Raw genomic sequence first — 15781 nt, 5'->3', positions numbered from 1 at the left:
TGAGTAGCTTGGATTAAAGGTGTGAGAAACTGGTGCCAGGCATCAGGATGTTCTTTACCAAACTAGGTTTACCTAACATTGGGTAACTTCTTCAGGAGGATGAGCCGTGGGCAGAGCTGAGGTTCTAGCAGATATATATGGTAGGTCTAGGCAGGAAGGATGCAAAATGGGTGTGGCTTTGAAGGGGAGATGCTAAGAGTTTATTAGCTAGTCTTGGTCCTGGAGCCCTGGATTAGGATGCAGACTATGAGCATGGAAAAAAAAAAAACAAAAAACTAATGCTGTCCTGGATAGTGTGGGGGGCAGAGCCAAGGCAGTCACATATCTATTGGCTTCGGTGACTGAGGGGCAGGAAGACAGTGATGGTGGTAGAATGAAGGACCCCTTAAGCTGCAGGGGAAGGGGGAGGAGCCAGGAGAAGGCGTGGTGCACAGTGGAGTCGCAGGGTGGGTCTCCCTTGAGTCAGATGTGTGATGTGGGTTTATGGATCTGGCACACAGCAGGATGGGAAGAGCTGCATGTGGATTTTGGAGTGGAGGGTGAACTGTGGGCGTGGTGAGGCCTCTATGTGGAAGCTGGTGGGAGTGTAGCCATGAGCGAGGATGGAGGCCAAGCTGAAAGGGTGTGTGTGTAAGAAAGCTTTAGGCAGTGACAGAGACCAGGACAGTGGCTCATCCAAAGTCAGGAGAGTAAAAGATTTTGGAGGAGGGGGAAGATGTCAGTGGCATCTTACAGAGTCTGGCAGTGAGGAGGAAGACGGGGTGGGGGAGGGCTGGCCAATTAGGTGGCAGGGTGATTTTCAAAGACTTGTGTGAGTGGAGTGCTGGTGATAGGAAGCAGACTTGGAGGGACTGAGGAGGGAGAGGGGAGGGAGTGGGGAGGGAGTGAGGACAGCCTGTCCGCTGCACTTTGGAGTGGTTCTCTGATGAAAGGACAGAGAGCATGGGCTATAGAGAGCAGGTCAGCTTTGGGAACTGTTAATAGAGTCATGAGAATGTTTTCTGGGTAGATGATGAGGAGCGGGGAGAAGGAAGATGAAGAAGATAGGACAAGAGGGGAGAAAATGACTGAGATGGAGAGAATGAAGTCTCTCAGGAGGTGCAGCAGATGGATGGATCTACCAGCCCAGGGGCATCACTGAAGCCAACCAGGTAGCTTATGAATTATAAAAGATGGATAAATGCAGAAAGAAATATTCAGTCATTCCTTCAAGGTTGGCATTGGCATTTTTTTTTTGACGGTATCGGAGCACTGTCCTTAGGCTTTCTCAAGGCTTGAGCTCTACTACTTGAACCACATTACCACGTCTGGCTTTTTCTATGTATGTGGTACCAAAGAATTGAATCAGGGTCTTCATGCATGCTAGGCAAGCACTCTACCACTAGGTCAAACTCCCGGCTTTTTTTTTTGTCTTTTTTAAACTTGTATTTTATTGTCAGGATAATATGTAGAGAAGGTACAGTTAAATTCGTTAGGTAATGGGTACATTACTTCTCGAAACTTAATACCCCTTATCATGTTTTTGTCCCCCTCTCCAACACTGCCATTTTTTGCCAGTCCTGGGGCTTGAACTCAGGGCCTGAGCACTGTTCTTGGGCTTTCTCAAGGCGAGAGCTCTACCACTTGAGCCACAGCATCACTTCCGGCTTTTTTTTCTATGTATATGGTACCGAGGAATTGAACCCGGGTCTTCGCGCATGCTAGGCAAGCACTCTACCACTAGTCCGAACTCCTGGCCCATAACACTGGCAGTTTTAAAAACATTTTATTCTATATATAAGGCTGAGTCCAATGCCTATTCAACATGGCGAGGCAAGGCTGCTGCCTTTATTCTGTGTGATTTGCTAGTATAGATTATGAAAAAATGGTGGTAAGCAATGCATAACACCTTTCCTTCTGGCAGGATTGGACACTACCCAAAGAGACAAATACATATATATTTCAGATAACTGATCAGCTCTACAAACAGTGCAGTATCAGTGAGGGAGAGAAGGGGTGTGTGTGTGTGTCTGTGTCTGTGTCTGTGTCTGTATCTGTGTGATATGGAATGATCAGGGATTTCATGGGCAGTGAGGGAATGTGCTATGCAAGTGTAAAGGGGCTGGGGCAGAAATGTGCTTGGTGTGGCTGGAGCAGGTAAGGAAAGAAAGACAACGGGACTCGGCATGGTAGCTCATGCCTGTAATCCTAGCTACTTAGGCTGAGATCTGAGGATCAAGGTTCAAAGTCAGCCTTGGCACTAAAGGTCCTGAGACTCTTATTTCCAATTACCCTCTAGAAAATGGGAAGTGGGCCTGGCTTGAGGGTAGGGCAGTAGTCTTGGGCTGAAGAGCTCAGGGACAGTGCCCAGGCTGAGTTCAAGCCCTACAACCCACAAAAGAAAAAGAAAGAAAGAAAGAAAGAAAGAAAGAAAGAAAGAAAGAAAGAAAGAAAGAAAGAAAGAGAGAGAGAGAGAAAAAGGAAGATAATGGGAATGTGGGAGTGGGGCTAGCTTGTAGATGATCATAGGAGTATGGTTTTTGTTTGTTTGTTTGTTTGTTTTTTGTGGCATTGGAAGCCCAGGAAAGGATTTGGACCACAGAGTGACATCATTTGGCTTGATCTTCCCAGGCCCAGCATGTCCAGGATGGAAGGGGCAGGAGGGGAGAGGGCTGAAGACAAGACTGCTGCTCTTGATCACGGAGGAAGTGGTGAGGGTGGGAGGAAGATTGTAGACACATTTTCGAGGTGGAGCCACTAAGATTAAGGGACAGACTGGGCATGGAATGGGAGAGGAAAAGGAAAGGCAGGTTTGTGGCCTCAGTCAGCACGAGCGTGGCTTCTCACTGAGCTGGTGAGAAATGAAGGGAGCTGGATTAGAGGGATCCATCTCACTAGAAGGTGGTCAGGCGCCTAGGGGAGAGAAGTTGTGGCTTAGGGAGGAGGGAGCTGTGTGTGCAGTGCAGGCCAGGGGCCCCTGGGCTGGGGGTAAGGAGGTTTGGAGAGTGGGGCTGAAGGACACAGGGCAGAATCATTGCTAGGAGGGGCATCCTTAGGCTCAGGTTGGGGAGGACTCCCTGTCCAAAGAGGCAGGTGACACATGAGAGAAAGGGAGATCATGGAGGCCAGGCTGGGGCAAGGCATAGGAGAGAGGAGGGGTGACAAGCTTAAATCTCTGGTCCTGGGCTGCCATCTTCTCCTCCCACTGTGGGATTAGAAAGCAGCCCCCCCCCCCCTTTCACAGAGCACGACCCCAGCGGCCCTCTCTTCTTATCCAACTCCCCTCCTCCTTCCAGTGTGTGGCCAGACCCACAGGCAGAAGAACCTCCACTAATCTTGGTTTTTCTCTTTGTTTTTGTTTTGTTTTGTCTTGTTTAATGCCTTGTCCTTTGCCTCCCCGCATCCCCTCCCCCATGTGCCTTGTTCCTGTGTCTACCTGTTCTCTGTGGCTTTGGTGGGGCACTGCCTTTGCCTGGTATCTCCCTCCCCCCACCCGCCTTTGCCTGGTATCTCCCTCCCCCCACCCGCCGGCTCCCCTGGGGTGTGGGTGGGCAGCATATAATGCCAAACTGCAAGGCCTGGCTCAAAGGGGCAGCTTCCAGCCCCTTCCTCTCCACCGAGCTGCTTCGCTTCCTGGTTGGTCTCTCCCCATTCCCTTTCCCCTTGGTAGCTCTTGTTACCCTCCCTTCTGCCCTTCTTCCCTCCCTCCCTCTTTCTTTAGTAGTTGTCCCTTTTTCTTTCTTGTTTTGTCCTCTCCTTTTGCCCATTTTCCCTTCTCTGCCCTGTCCAGCTCCCTCTGTGCATGAATCCAGGTCCCTCTTGCATGGGCGCAGGCCCCCAAGCTTTCCCAGTTCCCCGTGGGGACGCAGGCCTCCCTTGAGAGGTCTCAGTGATAGTTCCCACTAGACTTTCACTCTGCCACCTCGGGTGGATGGTCTGGGCTGCAGGGCTCAGTCTCTCTTAAGGAGCCAGACTGGGCTTTGTGCCAGACCCCAGGCACAGGACAAGGAGTGATGGGTAGCCCAGCTCCTGCTGCTTTCACCACTGTTGAGCATGCTACACCTTGGGGACGGGGGACCCCAGAAGCCTAGCTTGTGGCCCTCGTCCTGCCTGTGCCCTGCTTTGTGCCCTTGAGAAAGGTTTATTTTTTAACTCTTTGAAGTTCATTTTCCTAATCTAGAAATAGAGATTCGAGCCCCACCATTTACATTTTGCTCAGTGATGTGGTAGTCCTGCGTCAAGGTCCTGGTTCTTTTAAAATTATTATTATCATTATTATCATTATTATTTTGTTTTGTGCCCTGACTGGGGCTTGAACTCAGGGCTTGGGCACAGTTCCTTCCTTGCTCAAGGCTAGCACTCTGCCACTTGAGCCACACCTCCGCTTCCTGCTCTTTTGGTGATAAGAATCTTGTGTATTTTCCTGCTCTCCTCTGGCTTCCAACTAGTGTCCTTAGATCCCAGCCTCCTGAGTAGTAGGATTACAGGAGTGAACCAAATGCACCCCCAACCAAATCCCCCCCACCCGCCCGCCCCACCAACGGACTCTGTTTTTTTAATTTGAGGCAATGACATCCACGCACATTGCTCCCAGCCCTTAGAAGAAGCAGGAACATAGGGTCTTTACATCTAGGGAAGGAACCCCCAGGTCTCGGCCTCTATCTCTGGGCCTGATGGCTGCTGTCACAGAGAGTGTGCTCAGCTAGCTCAATGTCACGGCCGTGAGCAGCTCCAGGAAGAGGCAGAGGGGCTGTGGGAATCAAAGACCACGATGGCAATACCTCCTGGTCTTTCCTTATTCTGTTTCATGGATAACTGGGAGATGGCTCAGTCACCACTGCTGCTGCTGCCACCGCCCCCCCCTCCTCCTCCTTCTCTTTCCCCCTTCAGCCCTTCTTTTGGCCTAGTGGTAGAGAGTGCAGTGGTTGGCAGGGTCTGGGTGGGGGGATCCTGTCCCTAGGGGAGCTGGCATGGCTTGCCCTGGGGCTGCTAGTGTGGTTGGCCGTGTGGCTTTCTGGTGCCCTGGTCCAGCAGGTGGCCTTCTTCCTGGATTCCCCCCACTTCTGGAGCCCGGGCATGCAGTTGGACACCCAGACCCACCTTCTGGAGCTGAGCAATCCAGTCTTTTTGGAAACGGGAAGGCTGGAAAGAAGAGCTGGGTCTGTGGGGGTGGAGGGTTACCAGCCTGGGGCATTCTGGGGAGTCCTGTGATGATCCAGGGTATTTGTCTGTGGGACTGGGTGAGAGAGCAGTGCTTTTCCAAAGGGGCTTAGCGATCTGTGTCTGGACTTCAGCTTCCAGAATTGCAGAGAAAGAGAGAGAGAGAGAGGGAGAGGGAGAGGGAGGGAGGGAGGGAGGGAGGGAGAGAGGAGAGAGAGAGAGAGAGAGAGAGAGAGAGAGAGAGAGAGAGAGAGAGGGAGAGGGAGAGGGAGAGGGAGAGGGAGAGGGAGAGGGAGAGGGAGAGGGAGAGGGAGAGAGAGAAAACATTTGTGTATGTGCAAGCGTGTGTATTAGGTGACAGGGTGACAGGGTCAATTGTCCACTCTGGTCCACTCTTATGAGGGGAGCTCAGGGCAGAGAGCTGTTCTTCTGGGCACAGTAACATCCTGATGGCACAATGTGGCTCCCTGGCAGTGGCACTGACCCCTGCACTGGTCCTTACATCTGGGGCCATGTGGCAGTCCTTGGCTGAGGTGACAGCACTCTCACAGGGCAGTAGAGCTCCATGCCAGCCCTAGGGGATGGGGCAGGCTCTCTGGCAGTGAGGTGTCATGACCCGGGACAGCTTCTTCTGTCAAAACTTCCTGCTTCTTAGGTTCCTTGGGTGGAGGGCAGGACGCTCCAGCCAGGCTGGGAGAACCCTCTCATTTCTCGCAGGAATCTATGGGGACTGACTGCAGAGAGGCTGAGGGTCCCCAAGAACCCCACTTTTCTAGTAGGGTTGTCCTGCTGCCCTTTTGCTGGTGTGTGTGTGTGTGTGTGTGCGCGTGTGTGAGTGTGTGCGCGTGTGTGAGTGTGTGCACGCCTGCCTCTGCTTGTGTGCATGTAGAAGACAGAGGCCCTGACAGAGAGAATGGGGGTGGGGACTGAGGAGTTCCAGGTGGAGTAGGCCTCTTTTTATGATGGTCTGTCTTTGGACGTGAGAGGGTTGTTTCCTTTCTCTCTGACACTGGCTGTCAGCTTGTGTCCAGGCATCTCTGCTTGGCTAAGGAACAATGGCACTCTCTTCTCTCTCCTCCATGCCCGCTCCTTTCCCTTAGAGAGACTAAAGCAAGGGGATCGGGGGAGTAGAGGCCCTCCAGACTCTCTAGGGTAGCACTGGGCTTGCCAAGGGGGACAACAGTGGGACTCTGTGTTCAAGGAATGTGAGTGGCTGTGACATGCCACTGCCATCATGGGGTACCCTGGCAACTCCCTCCAGGGGGCTGGCCTGTGGGAGTGGAATACGGGGTCTCCCTCCTTTTGCAGTGGGGGAGGGGGAGGCTGTGCCCAGCAGCTCCCTGACTCTGTGGTCTTTTGTTCCTTCTTCCCTGGTTCTGGTCAGAACTTGTTTCCAGATGGCAGCTCAGGGAGGAAATGCATCAGGAAGGCCGGATGCACTCTCCAGTGGCTGGCTGCCATGGGCAGGGCCTGTGCCCCCCTCCACTCGCAGTGAGCCCCATGTGAGGGGCCACTTCAGCTCCCAGCTGCCGCCTCCAAGAGGACTAGTCTCATTTTCTAGAAGCAAAATTAAAGTGTCCGATCTCCACAAATAGGGAACCAGGTCATTCCCTGACAAGGCAGAGAAGCGGCCGGGAATGAGGCTAGTGAAGTGGGTGAGGCCGGAACTGCCATCAGACCCAGTGTTTCCTTCACCCCCAGCGCCCTTCTCCAGTGATCCTCCTCTGTCACAGCATTGTTAGAAAATCAATGGCTGTGTCTGTTTCTCTCTAATGCTTGTGCCAGGAATGAAGCCAGCAGCAGCTCTGGTCCACATTCCCCAGAGGACTGAGTGTGGGTCAGGGGCTGTGGAAGGAAGGAGGATGCTGAAGCTAAAGGCATTCCCCCCCAACCCCCCACAGGTCTGGCGGAGGTGCTGGCCAGCATGACGCCTTCCAAGATAGGGTGGGTGGGTGGGGACCCTGGTCTTGGTGAAGGCAGCCAGCATGGCTCCCCTGCTCCTGAGCCATGCCCTTCTCCACTCCTGGTGGATCCTTCTAACGGCTCCTGCTGGGACTCACATAATCTCTATTTTTCTATTCTGCAAATGAGGACAGTCTGTGATTAGGGGTCTGTTCACTTTCAATAGTTTGTGGGAGGCAGGGAGAGGTCTAACCTGGTCTCATTTGAGCTGGCAGGCAGTGGTACGTACTACTTGAGTACAAGCCCAAGTGGAAACCCCAGGGCACTTCCTCCATACCATGTGCATCTCATGTCTGAGTGTTGTGTCGGCACACAGACATGCTTACAGGCCCTGGGAACCCCCAGCCTGGGAGTGTATGAATGTGTGTGGCTGGGGCTGCATGAGGCAAGCTCAGAGTATCAGCCGTGAGCTTGGAGGCCAGCAGCCTGCTGCTTGTAGGCAGCAGAAAGGGTTGTTTCCTAGCTGACGCTGCTCATCATGGCAGCTGGAGGGCCAGCAAGGATTGCCCGTGGCTGCTGGGATGTGCAGATCTCACTGTAGATGGGAAGACGATTGAGGATGGCTGCACTGGCCCAGCAGTGTGTGGGTGTGCATGTGTGTCTACATGTGTCCCAGATGGATGTTCAGGGTCCCCAGCCTGTGTGACTGAGGACTGTTGGCCAGTCCTGGTGATGAAGGCACTGGGCTGGGTCTTGGTCTCTAGGATTGTGGGAGCCAGCTCAATGAGGCAATGGGTTCTGTGCCTCAATCCAGCTGTTGAAGAGTGGGGGGAGGGAAGAGAGGAGGGTGAGGTTGACAGCATGCCCAGCCCATGCAGTGGGCCTGACACAGGAAGTATAGTCAACCAGCAGATGGAACACATGACTTCTCTTTGACTGCCCTTTGGTGAGAAGGGGGAGGGGAGGGGCCTCCGCCACCCTGGGGTGAGAGGAGAGAGAGCTTAGGTAAGGGGGAGTAGGTTAAGATGAAGGTTGGAGAGAAGGCCCTGGAGTGGGTCAGAAACATCCCCAACAGCCTGTTGGGGAGAGGATGCCAGAACAAGTAAGACTGGATCATTTCTTTGTTTCACCACTTGCAAGATGATGCAATTGAGCCCTTTCCAAGAGCTCTTCCCCACGGGCTCCATGTTGCTTGTTGGTTGATGTGGTTGCCTTGGAGACTGTCTCTTCCCTGCCTCCCCTCCCGTTTCAAGAAGCATTGGCCCCCTGCCTCCAGGGGCTGGAGGGAGTGAACATCTGTTTCTTGTATCAATCCTTTGTGCTTCTGGTCCCCACTCTTCATAGAGTAGATTCCTACAGAAGGCTGAGCCACAGGCAAAGCCAATCCCCACCCCGTAGAGAAAACTCTGGAGTGTGAGCAGTGGGCCCAGGAAGCCTGGGGGAGAAGCTAAGGGGAGGGAGATCCTGTCTGGCTTTGTCCCTGTATTAACATTGTCTTCTCAGGGGCTGGGGATGGGGGGAAAATGAGATCAGATGGGATCGTTCATGTGTCAGTGTGTCAATGTGTAATGTGCTCATTGCCCTCCTTCCCCTGCCATTGCTTCAGGGGTGCAGGCTCGGGAGAGGCAGCCTGCAGAGCCCCCGGCCCCGCTCCGTAGGCGGGCAGCCAGCGATGGACAGTATGAGAACCAGTCTCCCGAAGCTACATCCCCCCGCAGCCCTGGGGTCCGCTCTCCTGTCCAGTGCGTCTCCCCTGAGCTGGCTCTCACCATCGCCCTCAATCCCGGAGGGCGGCCCAAAGAGGTGAGTCTGTACGCTGTGTCCTGGGGCTCCAGAAAGTGGTGAAGCCCATGGAATAGCTCCAGGACCCAGTGGTCAGCTTATCACCTGGTGGTCAGCTTGTAAGTGATTTGTTCTCCCTGCCCGCCTCATCCTTACCTAAGGTCTCCTCCCAGCCACGTAGAACCTGGAGGCTGTTTCTTCCCTTCAGTAGCTGTTGTGTTCCCAACTCCTTATAGTAGTGCTGAGATGGGTGCTCTCAGTTGAGTCCTAAGGAAAGTCCTGGAGTAGGCGCTCAGGATCCTGGGGTTGATGTGGGTGACTTTAATCCCCAAGCTTGGTCTGCTAGACCAGCAGGAATGTGTTGGCGTCCTTTTCAGAAATCAAGGATTTCTTGGAAGATTTAGTTTTCATGCTCACGTGTTTATATTTCTGAGATATTTCGAGAGATAGAAGCACTGGGTCTTGAACTTCCGTACAAAACCACTGGGGAGTCAGATCAGACTGAAGGTTTCCAGATCCACCTGTGGAGAAGACTGGGACAGGACCCAAGAGCCTGTATTTCAAGTGTACACCCTGAAAGATTCTGGTATTATTGGAGCAGGCAGGGCCCACTTTTATGATATTGAGTTACCTTGGAAGCTCCATGCTTGGAAGTCATTTTGGACAGCAGTGGCTTTCACCTGTTTTTCTTTTTTTTTTTTTTTCTTTCCCTTGCTTGCTAGCAGGACCCCAAGTCCCCTGTCTATCTTCCAACCCCTCCTCTGTGGCCCTGCTGTGAAGTATTTCCATGGCAGGTGCTCCTGAATTCTGATAGGCAGAAGTAGCCTTGCAAACTTCCACCGTCCCCCCAGCACACACTTTATAAGGTTCTGTGGAACTGTACAAGGCCAGCATCTCCATTGGACATCTTATCTGAGCATTGATGGAGAGTCAGGCTGGGAGGGTAATCGTGCTGTGTGACTTGACACTATGGCCAAGGTCATCTGGAGGGGAATGAACCTCTCCTCAGAGACCTCCCCTTTGTTCTCCTGCAGCCCCATCTACACAGCTACAAAGAGGCCTTCGAGGAGATGGAGGGAGCCTCCCCAACCAGTCCACCACCCAGTGGGGGTAAGGACCCTGGTGAAACCTGTATTTCCATTCCCTCAGCCCCTCCTCTCAGTCTTGGCCCGTGTGGGGGTGCAGTGGGGGTGTGTAGCAGGTATGTTGGGCAGGGCTAGAATCCTCTGCTTCTCACTTCTGTGGCCTCCATTGTTACTTCTTGTCTTCCAAATGCCCTGTGTTCTCTATTCCTTCTACCCACACCTGAGAATGAGGCAGCATCCAGGTGTGAGCATCCAGATGGACGGACCATGAAGCCTGAGTTCTCATTTGATGGGCTTTTCTTTGAGTTCTTTCACATTCTATGCACCAAAGGTCCCCAATTCTAACGTGACTCTGTGATTCTTTGGCCCTGTCCTGTTTCTAATTCCCATTTCCGTCTGTGTTCAGGCACCTCTCCCATTGCAGACTTCTGTATGACTTCTATTGGCATATCAAGGTTTGCAGGCTGGAAGAGTCCTTGGTGTCCAGGCAGGAGCATATCTGTAGCCCCTGACACACTCATTGGGGGAGGCAGGGCAGTCAGGAGAAAAGGCCTGAAAGAGTTCATGAGTGGTCAATGTTCCCTTTTATTCAGGAAGTATCCTAAACTGGGAGATGTAGTTGTGGGAAGAGCTACACCAGGCTCTTTTTGCAGGGTACCTCCTGCAAAAGGCCCAGGGCAGGCAGAGTAATAGGTACTCTGGCTCCTGAACTGGACCTAGGTTGAGCCATTCTTTGCCTCTGTAAGAGGGGAGGTGGGTGAGGAAAGGCAAAGTGGAGCTGACTGCATATCCTGGGGACTGGCTTTTCTGTACTGGGGTGGGAGGTGGTAGCAACCCATGGTCCCTGTGCCAGTAGAATGCAGGCGGGCTGCCATCTTGGAGACACATGAGATTGAAGTTGTGAGTGATCAGCAGGCTCTGGAAGCCATGGCTCCTGCTGACCAATGGAGACAGAATAACCAAATGTGGTCACATTCGAGAAGGTGACAGGAAATGTACTGGTGAAATTAATTTGGAATGTATATTTATTAGGCTGGGAATGATGGTGTATGACCATAATTCCTGCTACCCAGCCAGGATGGAGAAGCAAGAGCACCTCGAGAAACCCTATATGTAAGCAAACTAGCAAGGAATGGGGACACGACTGCCCATGCTTTAAGCTCAAGGCCATGAGTTCAATCACTAATGCCACCTAAAACAAAACAAACTGAAATATTGTCATTTCAATAAGTAAACCAATACAAAAATCTTAGAATAGTTTTTACAGTCATTTGGAAAATATGAAAATACCATGTATAAAAGGAAACATTTAAAAATACTTTATCTTAACTTCATTGTAAAATATTGATATATTAATTTTCTTAATATAAAAATTATCCAGGCATGTAGCAAACATTGGTGATCCCAGCACTCGGCAGGCTGAGGCAGGAGAATTGAGACTTTGAGGCTGGGTTGAGCTACATAGTAATACTATCCATAATATCCATGCACCAGTGGCTCATGCCAGTCAATGCTAGCTACGCAGGAAGCTGAGAGTTGGGGATTGTGGTTTGAAGAAAGCCTAGGCAGGAAAGTCTATGATATGCTTATCTCCAAGTAACTACCAAAAAGCAGGCAGTAGAGCTATCGCTCAAATAGTGGGAGTACCTGCCTTGAGTGAAAAAACTAAGGATCAGTATGCAGGCCCTGGGTTCAAGCCCTAGTAATGACATGAAAACAAATAACCCAAGACAGGGCAACTTTATATTCTTCCTGTACACGATTTGAATTCAGCTGTGTATCTTGGAGCAGATCAACTCACCTCAAGTGTTGGGCTGACAGCTACCATCTTGGACTCAGTATTTGCAGGCCTAGGCAATCCACATGGATGTAGCCTCACCAGTTTGAGCATCTAGACTAACTCACCCTGGGGCCTGGCAAACCTGAGGGTGTGTGAAGGGGTAGAAACCACTGGGCCGCACAAGAACTTGGTTTTGTCCTTTTGTCTCCATACCAGAAACACATGGGGCTGGAGAGAGAGGGTAGAAGCCTGCCTGGCTTTGGCGCTATCCCTTCCCCACCTTGGCAGAAAGGACTACCTTACTCCTTGTCTTTCCTTATGGAATCTCCTGCCCTCTGCAGGCATACGCAGAATGAACTGGAGCTGTGTATTGGCAGCAGGCTGGTCCTTCCTTCACCATTCTCCCACTCCACTAGGGGTCTATTTGGCAGACATCATTAGGTGCTTGAGGGGTGTCTGAACAAGATGCCACCTCAGGCAATGGGGTGAGGAGGTGGTGTGGGCAGAAGAGTTAAGCCTAGACTTCCTGGCATTTGGAGTGATATATTTGTACATCATTTGTCTGCTGGACATCTGGGGTGGAACACAGAGGAAGGGCCCTATCTCGTTCATCTAGGCCACTGGGCAACTACAGTGTCCTCAGACCAGAGGCTCAGGCCTCAATGGAGGCCCTAAGCTCCCCAATCCGAGATCCAGAGTTCCTTTCTTTTCTTTCCCCAGTGCAAGGAGGCAGCTGCCACCAAGACGTCTCGTGACTAGGCCACCCAGTTGTGTCCTCCGCTGAGGGGAAGGCTAGCAGCCTGCTCTGACCTTGTGTGTTAGGTGACACTTGTAACCCAGATGGGCAGCTCAGGACAAGCCCGGGCTTTGTGCAGGAAGCTGGTATTCCTGGTGGAGCACCGTGGCCTGGGCTCCTCCTTCTCCCTGAGCCCTGAGACTTGGGATACAAAGCCCCACACTGAGATCTCACCTGCTAGGATTCGTCAGGGACATGAAGGGCAGGGGGTTGTTTTGATCTCAGCACTGGCGCGTTCTGGCCTGTGATCTCTTTCTTGTTTCTGTACTTTTTAAGTGTGTGGACTCTTATTAAGACTCCATTTCTGCCTTTCCTCTTCGGGGTCTATCCATGTATAACGGTTTATGAACACTGTGTGGGCATGTATGTGCTTGGGTGCATGTGTACGGATGTGTGTGTTTGGAGAAGAGATGCTGGGGCAGGAGAGGGATAGGAGGTAAGACAGAATATTTGAGAGGAAGGAAGAGATATCTGAAGGAGCCTCTGTGAGTACTGTAAGCTCCTCAAACATAAAGGGGCTATAAGGGCCTGGGGTAGAAATGACTCACTCAAGGTTGGGGCCAGGGCCAGGACGCACTGCTCTCTGACTCTCCTTTTGTCCTTTCAATTGCTGACATGTGGAGAAGCCCAGAGACTGGGGAGGAGCTGGAGCACCTGGGACTTTGGGTCTGTCTCTCTCGTTCCCAGCCTCACCAGCATGCTCCCGTCCCTGGGTTTGGCCACTGTAGCTTGTCTAGTCTACTCACTGCTACGCCTTCATTCCTGGTGTCTCCCCCTTTTCTTTCCAAACAGTACGCTCCCCTCCTGGTCTGGCTAAAACGCCCCTGTCTGCTCTGGGCCTGAAGCCCCACAACCCAGCAGACATCCTGTTGCACCCCACAGGCGGTGAGTGGCTGGCTGGAAGGGTGGGGGGTTGGGTGAGGGAGATAAGAGGGAGGAGGCCCTTGTGTCCTGGGCAGAGGGTCTGATGGGTGGACTCCCAGAGCGGAGCTTCTCAGGACCTTCCTGGGTATGAGGCAGCAGTGGCTATGTGCCACATGGAGGCCAGGCCCCAGGGACGGAGGTGACATCCTTTGATAGCATTCTTGCCGTAGTGTGGCCTTGATGGCAGGGACTCGAGGCTTCCTTGCAGTCATCCTGCTCTCTGCTAGAAGCCTGTGCCATCCCCAAGCAATGTTTAGCCATCGCTGTTCTGTGCCCAGCAGCCTCTGCTCCAAGGCAGAACTCTGGCACTCGGGCTGCTCTCCTCATATGCCTCTGGGCAAGATCTGTCACTTAGCAGCAGCCACCATTGCCTGCCACCACTTCCCCAGCACTGTGCCTCCTGCCTTAGTCCCTGCTGCCCCAGGGTGGCCTCTCCTCCACCAATGCCCATATCCCAGTTGCTGGTGGCATTTTAGCCTACAGCTGATGACGGACACTGGACCCCAGGGGCTGCCTGGGTTGACCCCAGCTGCTCTGAGGTCAAGTCACCTGTCCTGGTTACAGGGCAGAGGGCAAAGTTCAGGGCCTGTGCAGAAGAAATTGCCCAGCAGGGTGGCTACCTCTGGGCTCCCACCTCCCCTGGCCATTTCCCAGATTGTCCTGGAGACGCTGGAGGCAGTAGAGGTCTGGGTTTTTAATGGTGACTTGGAGAATCTGTGGAGCCTGGAAAATGAATCTGGCTTTAGGGCTGGGGCTCTGGGGGTCAACTTTGCCTTTTCTCCTTAGTTACCAGAAGACTCATCCAGCCAGGTAGGAGGGCAATGGCATGCATTGGTGACTGGCGCAGACACTGGTTGGGGCACAGCCTCCTACACAGGAGAGGCCAGCATGGCCAGAGACACTGAGCCACCAGAGAGCAGGGGGTGGGGCTGCCTAACACCAGTCAGCACTTGATGCTCCCACACGGCCCGCAGGAGCCCTGGCCATGGCTGTGGAAGGTGGAGACTGCTAAGAGCCCAGGTCCACGAACTCTGGACTCTGGGGTCCTATGCTGCGTGGATGTGGGTCTTCCCTACAGGCTGACCTTCCTTGGCCTTTCTGCTCCCTTTCCTCAGCAAATTCCCTGTTAACCAATCTCTCTGTCTCTCTCTCTTTTCTCGCCTGGCTCTTTCTCTCACCTGGTTCGCCTGATCCTCTTTCCTGCCTCTCCTTCCCCCCACCTCCTCCCTCAGAGGAAGATGAGGGCAAGGAGGCTTCTAGGCTAACAGAAGGTAAGTGCAGTTTGCTGGATGACCGCTTCCTGTGCTCTGGGTCTGGGAATGGCTTTCCACTCAGAGCTCGGCCAGGCTGGAGCCCAGCATCTCTCTTCTTACTTGCTCTCAGATGACAGGCACATGGCCTTCTTGTCTCCACCCTTTGGCAAGGAGATGTCACTTGGGCCACTGCCTGAATGCTGCCCGGGGAGCTCATGGCCCCTGGGCATGAGTTTAGGCACATCCAGTGCCCAGGCGCCAGTAAGGTGTCACCTTGTTGACTAAGATGCCTCTCCTACTATTTTCTGTCCCAGGGGCATTTGTGCTACTTGGAGCATGGCACGTACAGAGGCAGATTGGGGGCTCAGAGATTGTCTTTCTCTTCCTAGCTCCTTGACGTGGGCTGCTCTGTGTACTGTGGGGTCTTTGGCATTGTCGCTGGTTTCTCCTTGCTAGATGCCAGTGCTTGGCCAATCATAATAACCAAGATGCTTTCAGTATGGCTTGTGTCCCCTTAGTGGGGGGATTTCCCTGGTTCAGAGCCAAGCAGTCATACAGCCAGAATCACACTCCAGAAGCCCGTGCCTGCTCTCATGTCCACATACAAAGAGCAGAGCCTGTCTTCCAGGGACACTTCAGATACCACTGAAGCTTTCAGGCAAGCAACTTGGCATTCTGTGTGTATGATGTTTGAGCAGAATTTCAATGGGTTGGTATAGTGTGTATTCCAGAGTGACTGGGGTGGGTAGACCTCTACACTGTGCTCGGGCAAGCAGAGGGGGACAAGTCTGGTGTAAGGCCTTAGCTCACTCACTAGGGACTCAGAGCCTCTTTGGCCCCTGTGTGGCTCTGGGCATTGGCGTTCCCATCGCCACCCAGGTGGGGCTGGGTGAGGTGGGTGCTGAACCCACCTGGGTCCTGTTTCCAATTGGCTGTCTGTCTAGGACTTTTGGCAGCATTTCTGAACCCCATTTCCCTTTGCAATCATTGCTTTGACTTCCTACCCCCAAAGCAGCATGCCTCCAGACCCTGTCATCTCCAGGAGTTTCCCAGAAGCCTTGGCCTATTATTCGGCCTGCCTGAGCACAGGCTGCCTGGCCACTGCAGAACACAGAAGCTC

At 52.8% G+C, this 15781-nt stretch overlaps 1 protein-coding gene across 6 annotated transcripts in view; it reads left to right on the top strand.

Annotated features, from left to right (window-relative positions):
- The window catches only part of Tns1 (tensin 1), a 179872-nt gene that overhangs the window by 136599 nt on the left and 27492 nt on the right, over positions 1-15781 (top strand). For 3 of the 6 annotated variants that reach the window (XM_090354791.1, XM_090354794.1, XM_090354793.1), the window contains 3 exons: positions 8648-8844; positions 9858-9933; positions 13277-13369. In XM_090354791.1, the coding sequence (XP_090210917.1) occupies positions 8648-8844; positions 9858-9933; positions 13277-13369 (366 nt within the window). Of the gene's footprint in view, positions 1-3534; positions 3616-8647; positions 8845-9857; positions 9934-13276; positions 13370-14194; positions 14219-14640; positions 14680-15781 lie in introns of all 6 variants that reach the window. The other 3 variants (XM_090354796.1, XM_090354792.1, XM_090354795.1) reach the window with 3 other exon arrangements.

Source organism: Megascapheus bottae, chromosome 21 (assembly GCF_031878675.1).
Source record: "Megascapheus bottae isolate mThoBot1 chromosome 21, mThoBot2.hap1, whole genome shotgun sequence".
NCBI classification, from domain to species: Eukaryota; Metazoa; Chordata; class Mammalia; order Rodentia; family Geomyidae; genus Megascapheus; species Megascapheus bottae.
The sequence above is the reverse complement of the archived record's forward strand: the minus strand, read 5'-3'. Positions and strand labels throughout refer to the sequence as shown.